Source organism: Rattus rattus, chromosome 11 (assembly GCF_011064425.1).
Source record: "Rattus rattus isolate New Zealand chromosome 11, Rrattus_CSIRO_v1, whole genome shotgun sequence".
Lineage (NCBI taxonomy): Eukaryota > Metazoa > Chordata > Mammalia > Rodentia > Muridae > Rattus > Rattus rattus.
Window position 1 is genome coordinate 76113351 of NC_046164.1, and position 8629 is coordinate 76121979.

Here is an 8629-nt window from a genome sequence, read left to right on the forward strand (position 1 = left end):
GACGACTTTAAACACGATTCTAAACTGGCGATTGGTTTGCTATCATGGTCTTAGGACATACTTGAATTATTTTGGCATGGGACTGTTACTCTAAAGCCATAGTGACTGGAGAACTCCCGGCATCCTTTGGGGGTTCTCCCCTTTTGCTGACTCAGCCCATGGCCCTTCTCCAAGCACTGGTGGCAAAAAGGCTAGAGATTTAATTCACATCATCTGCACGGGGTTAACTGCTCTGAAGACCAGGGGCACCAACTGGAAAGGCAAGGACCAGGGTGTCATGGAAACAACCTACTGACCTGCTTTACCTGTCTAGACCTACTGGACCTAACTATTCCTATGCGTGTGGCCTGGATGTCCCATTGATGCCAACGAAGGCTGAGACAACTGTACCACTGAGGCTCTCTTGTTAGACATGGAATCAGCTATGTGGGTTCACAATCATGTTCATGTTTTCCTATGTCCAGACTATCTTGTTCTCTCTGAATAATATCTTTAGTCACTCAAGACCCAGAAACAGACAAAAGGGCTTTTTTTTCTTAAATGATAAAAAAACTTTATTTACTATTTATAAATACATTGCAAGACAAACTTTTCAAAAATACATTTTTTCCCCCAAAAACTTAATTAAAAAAATAAAGAAAAGCTGACAGGCAGGCAGAATGTCTCGAGATTCCTTTGTGCTCTCAAGGAAAGCTCTGTACAGCGCATGTCCACCCCGTGGGATGCAGTACAGTTTCCTCACACCCTGTATTGCCAGACCACCATGGCCTTGGCCTCGGGGAGAGCGGCCCAGCCTCCAGACACAGGCTCCTTTCCTCGGGCGTGTCTGTGGTTACATCACCTAGCGTCTCTAACCTTTTATCTAGGATTATCTAGTACAGATTCTAATATATTTGGGCTATGTTGTATACAATGTTAACAATTAAGAACATATTTTGTCTGCATACACGCATGAATTATAAAGAAAGTTTGAGAAGGACCCCAAGATCAACAAACAGGTGATTCTCTCCATGTTCTTACCAGGCTCTCCAACAAGGAAGATGAAAACCTTCTCTCTTTTGAAAGCTGCCTCCCCCTCAGCCCCACCCCACAACAAACTTTATTTTGAGAGGTTGGGCCAGAAAACACTGTTTTCTTGAAGTCATCCGGAGAACTAAGCGCACCGTTATTTTTGACATCTCTGCACGTGGAGTTTGGTATTTCTCCTCCCGCCTGGGGCCTTCTGCTGGGCCAAGTCATCAGGAAGCTGCCTGACAAAGGAAGGTCCTTGTCCTTGTCTTTATGGGCTCCCGGAGCGCCCTAGAACATTCTTAGTCATTTTTAGTAAGAGAGACAACACATTTTTCTCTCCCACAGTTCCCAAGTAGGTCGGGCCACTTGCAGATACAGGGCCAGGCCCTTGATTCAGAGATGGCACCATAAGGACCAGAGGCCTCAGGGGGATGCTTCCAGACGTCCGGGTCACTGGGTTCCAGGCTTCCCCATTCTCCACTGCCTGCACTTACTTACAGGGGATGCAAAGAGGGTTTTTCTCTATCAGCAACAGAACCTCTGAAATCAAGAAGGCAGAGGGCCAGCAGCACTGAAGCCCACAGTGGGTGGGTGAGTGAGGGGGTGACGGCATCTGTGGCCTGGAGTACACGTGTGGTTTTCATAGGAAGCAATGGGAAAAGTCAAACTGCTTTTGGTTGACTACTGCGAGATACAAAGATGACCAAGTTCACTATTTAAACAACCAGAGGCATTTCAGAAATCTGTCTAAACTTTGGCTTTTTTTTTTTGTTTTTTTGTTTTTGTGTGTGTTTTGTTTGTTTTTACTCAGTTCACCACAAAAAAAAAAGAGAGAGAAAGAGAGAGAGAAATATAAATCAAGGTATAGCCAGCTGCTGATCACGTTGTTGGCAGTCTTTTGTGCAAAATAAGGCGTATTTGAGCTCCACGTTTACTAAAGGGAAGAAGAAAGAAAGAAAAAGAGTCAGTATACATTGAAATAATGACTTCCAAAATCCAAGGGGCTCCCCCTGTTGCTCAGCCCCTAAATGCTCGGCTTGGCGTTGTCAAAGGGGCGGACCCCAGTCTACTCTTTCTCAACGAATCAAAGAACGCCATCAAATAATTTCATCGTTCAAGAAGCGTCACCACAATTAGAATTATTTTTTCCAACTTATAAGGAAAACATTCTAACTAAAAAATGAAATCCTCTTCTGCCTATGAACATTGTCTCGAGAAAGCAAAGCATATTTATTTTCCTCCATAATTCCTTCACTTATTACAAGAAAAAAAAAAGGATGCTAAATACGATAACGTTCTTAAAATGGTGGTTTAGAATATCAATGTTACATTAGGTTTCCAAGATTTAAATAGTCCCTTTAAAAAAAGTCATACTAACCACAAACTAAAGGAATATTCTTATTTAAAAAAATAGTTTTTTTTTTAACAACAAAATAAAACCTAGGGACATCACTAATTCAGAAACCAAATATCTGAGAGAACCAGGTTCTCTCGGATGAAAACAGTGCCCTCACCCCCCCCCACTACTGTGCATAAAGTTTTATTTAAAAATCTTCACAGTGCTTGCTCACACATGAAATAGTGCTTATTTTAAGTCAGTTAGAATAGAGCTGAGATTTTGAAGCTACACGGACTCTGGTGTCTGTCCTTGAGGGTGTGGTTATAAGGACTTTTTTCTCCCTGAACAATCACCTTCCTCTCTTTGGGCCTGCCTGCAGCTCTTGGGCCATTGGGGTGAAGGGGTGGGTACCTGGTGGCCATAGTTGCTCCTAGCAATTCCCCTTAACCTCAGCCACTTTCAGAAGGAGCGGACCCCGGGGCCTGGACCTTTGGCTTACGTGGCACAGCGGTATCTACTGGCTCTGCACGCTGAGGCAATGCACGTCGTCTTTCCCCTTGGTGTCATAGCCTGGCAATGGCTGCCCGTACTTGTCCACGCACCAGCAGAAGCCCCGCTTTCTGCCTTTGGAAGGGCGACACTGAGGGAGGGAGGGAGAGAGAGAGACACACACGACTGAGATGTGAATATGATGACTCGACAGAAGCTAGAGTCGTTTGAGAAGAGGAAGCCTCAGTTGGGAAATGCGTTCCTAACAGACTGACAAGCTGACAAGTGCACGATAGATTTCTTGACTGATGATGGATACTGGGGGACCCGGCTCACCGTGGAGAGTGCCACCCCTTGGCAGGTGGTCCTGGTGCTATACAAAAGCAGACTGAGCAACCTAGGGGAGCAAACCAGTGAGCAGTACTCCTCCATGGCTGCAGTTCCTGCCTTGAGTTCCTGCCCTGACTTTCTTCAGTGGTGGACTATGCTGTCAAGCTATTAACAGACACTGTGGCTCCTGCAGAGACATCCGTGTACGGGTGGCGGTGCACATCCATGCACACCTGTGTGTGCTGGAACCTCTCTGGGGAAGGTGGAGGGCTTGCTGAGCTTCCTTTGCTTTGGGCTCTGTCAGGCTGGGTCTCTCAGACCTCGCATCCAACCTCATCTGTAGTCTCTCCTTAGTGGAAGTGTGCTGAACTAATCGAATCAGTGGATGGCACGAGAGGCTCCCCGATGAAGGCTGCTGTGTAAACATCGGAACGTGGGTGTGGTGCGGTGAGCACTGTTTACTTTTGTCTTCTGGATTCATGCTGTGAACTGACCAATTAGAAAGCCACTGAGTGGCGCATACGTGCATCGGAAGAGGGGGCGGAGTCAGCAGAGAGCCACACTGGGAGGGAATCCAAGGCCAGATGATTACCCACTAAGCCAATGGAGACAGCGGAAGGCAACATCCCGGGGACCCCACTCACCTGCTTCTTCTTATAGAACCCCTTCTTGTCACAGTTTGGGATGTGGACGCCCCTGGGACTCAGCACATTGAGGAACTTCAGATGATTCAGCGTGTCCTCCATTTCTCTGCGGCAGGGACCCTGGGGACACAATTATTCTCGTGTCAATCTCTCAATGGCCACAGGACCATCCCAAGATGTACCTCTCCAGGACAGGCCCCAGGAGGATAAAAGACCATCACCCCCTGTCTTTTTTGCTCTCTCCAGAGTAGACAAAGGATCTGGAAAGTGGTTTAAGAATAGGCTGGGAGGCTTTGTAAGACCCAGTGGATAAAATAAAGCCAGCTTGGGGGAAGTCTTGATCTGCAGGGCCCATCAAACGCTTTACTAGTGTAGCTCAGCTTGAACCTCCCAAGAGTCTGAATGGGAGGTGGGGCATGGGATAAGACGCCCACTTAGGAACCAGGACCCTTGGGACTTGCTGCATGAAGACTGTCTTGGGGTGTTCCCTTCTCCCCTCACCCACAAAGAAGAGGAAAAGTTCTCACATATTCTGTCTCCCGCTTAGACTCGGAGGAGAAGTTCTGGGTGTCTGTGCTCTGGGACTCATAGTCAACTTTGTAGCGCTGGCTGTCCCTAGCCTGGCCTTTTATGATGACCTCCATCTTTGAATGGAGTGGATGGAACTTGGAATCAGTCACGCGGTGTGTGCTGGGGACAACCTGGCTTTCCACACTCCCAGCATTGTGGTCCTCCTCAGACTCACTGGTGTTTCCTGAGGAAAAAAAAAAAAACATGGGGTTAAGGAAATGATTATTACTGAGAACGCAATAATAATCTTGTCAAAAGCGGGTCACACCTGCAAGGCAACACCATTCAACAATTCTTAGTAAGATAAGTAAAACACAGTTGGAAAAGCATTCTAGAATGTTACCTGTTGTTTTACATTAGGGAGCCATCTATTGGAAAGTCACTCTGTCAAGTGCTTTTACTACAAACAAGCCCTTCCCCAGACAAGAAAGCAGCAGGCTCCACCTACTACCGGCAGGGGGCAGTCATGCCCCACGGGATGCTGCTGTGAGGCTGACCAGAAAACATCGGACTCCAAATGTGCTTCAGCCCGGGGCGCAGTTGTTGGGGGGTGGAACGATGTAGGAAAATAGATTTCACTCTCTACCCATTGTCAGCAGCACACTGTCCTGGGGGGACTGCGTCATCTACCTGCTCTGGTTTCGAGTTAAATATCTCATTTTCTGAGGTGCTTGTCTATCTTTCACCTTCAAGGTCCACATGGATTCTGTGTTTTGGGTGGGAGGGGCGCCTTCTTGGGTGCACCTCCCGCCCCCTTCAGCAGCGGAGCACACAGAATACAGATAGCACCAAAGTGTCACCCACAGTTTAGGCCTCTAAGGGCCAAAGTGCATTCATTACCTTGAAGAAGGGGAAGGGGGAGAAGGGAAGGGGAGGGGAGGGGGAGGGGAAGAGGGGGAGGGGAGGCGGGAAGAAAAGCCTTCTGGCTTTCATAATCCAAGGTGCTAAGGGAGCCAGTCCTAGCAGATAACAGTGCTGGAAGGTTAGTAGATTAACTGGATCTAGGAATGTGACTAAATTTGTGCCTGCCCCACAAGGGCGATTCAAGGCCAGATGATTGGCACCCCCATTCCCAACTCTGAACTTCAAAGCTTTAGGTGGAAACTTCAGGTCATGGCCACAGAATTCCTTCTCTCCTGAGAAACGGACTTTAATAGCTTTCCTAGCATGGAGTATTAGGTTGGCCGTCCATCTGGTTCTGAGTTTATTTTGTCTGGGTGCAAAGCGCAGGGCCCCAGCTGGCCTCTCTTTTTAATTTTGCTTCTCAGGAAATGCCAGGCTGAAGTTATCCTGCCCACTAGGAAGATAGGGGCCTCTGGCTCTAGGCCAAGAGGAGCAAATGCTTCACACTCTAGAAATGCCAGAGGGTGGCAGATTCCTGTCTCTTAGAGGAACTGACCTGCAGGATCCCAGGAAGGCCCCCTTGCCTAGGAGCCTCAGTCCCTCACCTCCCAAATATCCAGCTCCCTGAGGCTCAGCTGCAAACTCCTCAATGAATTCTGTGCCTTCTCAAGCACAAATTCCTAGGGCCTAGACTAGTACCTGGCAGAGGAGGTCCACAATTAAACTTGTAGACTTGGTTTCAATTTGCTTTAATCTTTGTGGCTTTTTTTTTTTTTTTGAAAGTACAGGGACAAAGGGAATGCTAATATGCCAGTGGACATATTTATATTTATCTTCCAAGAAGCTGAAGTAATTTCCTAAAGTTCCCTTTTATTCTTCTTCTTCTTTTTGTTCTCCTTAGACTGCTGACTAGGAGAGAATTATGGTCCAGTTTAGACAGGGGACTGTGAATTGAGTCACGGAACTATAATTTTTTTCCCTTCAGTGGACATTGAAGCCACCAAACTCTTTTATAATTAAAGCTCACATCGATTTTTACTACGATGTTCAATGGTGGCTACTAATAGAGGTCATTAAGGCTTAACTCAAAATGGCAATGTTGGTAGTATTTTTTAAGATTGCTTTGGGTATCCCACAGAACACACTAGGAGTGGAAAGACACACAGGCAAACGGCAGGATTTTGCCTTTGTCTGAGTCAGCGAAACAACTGGAGTCTTGCTTTGCCAGGAATCCAATATTTCTCGGGGACGAACATCCCAGGACTTGCCTGTACCCGGGAGTGTAGGTCAGCAGCCACAGAAATCATAAAGGCACTGTCTACCCAGCTAGCCCTGGTCCTTAAGGGCTTGATCTGCACAATCTGTCAGCCTGGTATGGGGAAACCAGAGAATTCTAGCCTTCAGATGTGCAGGGCAAGAACTTGACTCACATAACTGAGTGAGTCTGGCTAAGAATGGTGGACATTTAGAGCAACAGCTGCCAAATCCATTTAAATCTGCTTCTGCTTCTTCTTCTTTTTTTTTCCCTTAAAGGAACAACGGGTGCCCTTAAGAGTGGCCGCCTGCTTGGTAGGGCTTGCACCAGGCAGGGTAACTGTTAAACGTTTGCATTTTTCTCATTGGTGCTGCCCCCGGCTGCTACTGCTGCTGCTGCACCTAGGTCGGATTGAAAAGAGTAACATTCCTGGGTGGCATTTCTAGGCTCTGCTTTGGCAGAGAACTGGCCTGGGTCTGCATCGCCTGCACCACATGCAGTCTCTGAGCCCAGAAGGCGCTGGGGAGCATGGGATGGTGCCTACGGGGCCAAATGGGGCTGAAACCCTATTGCAGCTCCCGGTGACGTTGAACGGTTCTTACTTTTTGAACTTTAGGTTTCACAATCTCAAAGACACCGGTACTCTTAATTTCATCTCGATAGTTTTTGGATAAACTGGGACACAATCCTGCTTCTCCAATCAGCCCATGCAAATAAATGATAGTATGTTTCAAGACAGGTAGTGCTTTCAACAGCGCCCCTGCTTACAAACACCTTCATGGTCCCGATCCAACCCGGGATTCCTACACTAGCTTCCCTGGGATAGACTGCTCCTTCCCAAACCCATGACCACAGCTGAGCTACACAGCCCTAAACCCAGGTATCCCCGTTCAAGTGAGGAGACTCTCCAGTGACCGGGATCTGTCCACTGGCAGTCTCTTTTGGTACCCACTAGTCCTGCTACAGAAATCTACCGATTTTCAGGGAGAGCATTTTGCAATTTACAAGAAAGCTGCACTCTGAGAACCAAGCAAGAGGAACGATGACTTCGGTACCCCCTCCGCCTCTCAGGGTCCATTTCCCAATTAACACCTTCAAGATGAGCCACGCCAAGCCTCTGAAGACACACTCCTTGCTACCCTCGCCCCGTCCCAGGGAGTGCGCGCGGCGCACGTGACAGGGACAGCTTACCAGGAGACGGCTGGGAGGGGAGGTAGGCACTCAGGCTGCCGGCGGCGCTGGCGTTGGCGCAGAACCCGCGGCCATTCAGCAGCGCCTTCAGGGGATACTGCTCGGCCGGCCGCGGCTGGCAGCGGAGGCCGGTGCCACAGCGCTCCGTGTAGACGCCGCACGCGTCGCCTTCGCGCAGCGCGCAAGTCAGGCAGCAGCCGCAGCCGGGTTCTCGCACCAGCTCCGTGCACGCGGGCGCGGTGGGCGGAGGCGCGCACTGGGCCAGCGCACGCGCGTCGCACGGTTCGCAGCGCACCACGGGGCCCGCGCCCACCGCGCCCGCGCCGGCCCGCGCCACTGGCGGTCCGCGGAGCAGAGTGAGGGCGGTGAGCGCAGCCGCCCAGAGCGCGGGGCGCGCGGGATGCATGGCGCCTGGCGGAGGGCTCGGTGGATGGAGCGAAGTGGAGCACGCGGGACGAGGCGGCGGGGTGGGAGCAGCGAGCAAGCAGGTCCTCAGCGTCCAGTCACCGCTCTAAGCTCGCATCTGGGCAGTTCGGGCGCGCAGGCCGATATATAGAAGCCGGGGTGGCGGAGGACACGCCCCGGAACGGCGCGGGTGGGGGGTGGGCCAGCGCAGGCTCGGCTCCGGGGCTCGCGCCTCCCGGCGAAGCGGGATCGAGGACGGGGGCGCGCTGCGCGCGTCTTCACTGGGCACCTGCTCCCTGGGCGCAGTCCCAGGACTAGGGCCACTTCTTCGTCCCCGGTAACGGCGGGCGCTCCAGGTTACCTTGCTGTCTCTGGAGTCCCAGCCATTCCAGAGGCTCTGGTCCTCTCTTCCCCCAAAGACTCTTAGCCAACTTGGCGTCCCCGACCCTTCAGCCCCTCCCCCTGGATGCCTAGCTAAACTGGCCTTTCTCCGGCTGGTTTATGTTTGGGAAGCTGGCGCGGGCCCATGCAACTTCTGTGTACTTTGCAAAG

The 8629-nt window shown here is 50.3% G+C and overlaps 1 protein-coding gene across 1 annotated transcript; it reads right to left on the bottom strand.

Moving 5' to 3' along the window:
- Positions 1-536: 536 nt before the first annotated feature.
- Positions 537-8175, bottom strand: Igfbp3 (insulin like growth factor binding protein 3). Its single transcript, XM_032916820.1, has 5 exons — positions 7673-8175; positions 4341-4567; positions 3814-3933; positions 2850-2990; positions 537-1945 (listed from the first exon to the last, which is right to left on the bottom strand). Exons 1-4 carry the CDS (start codon positions 8076-8078, stop codon positions 2865-2867), a joined length of 879 nt encoding a protein of 292 aa, XP_032772711.1. The 5' UTR covers positions 8079-8175; the 3' UTR covers positions 537-1945; positions 2850-2864.
- Positions 8176-8629: the final 454 nt, after the last annotated feature.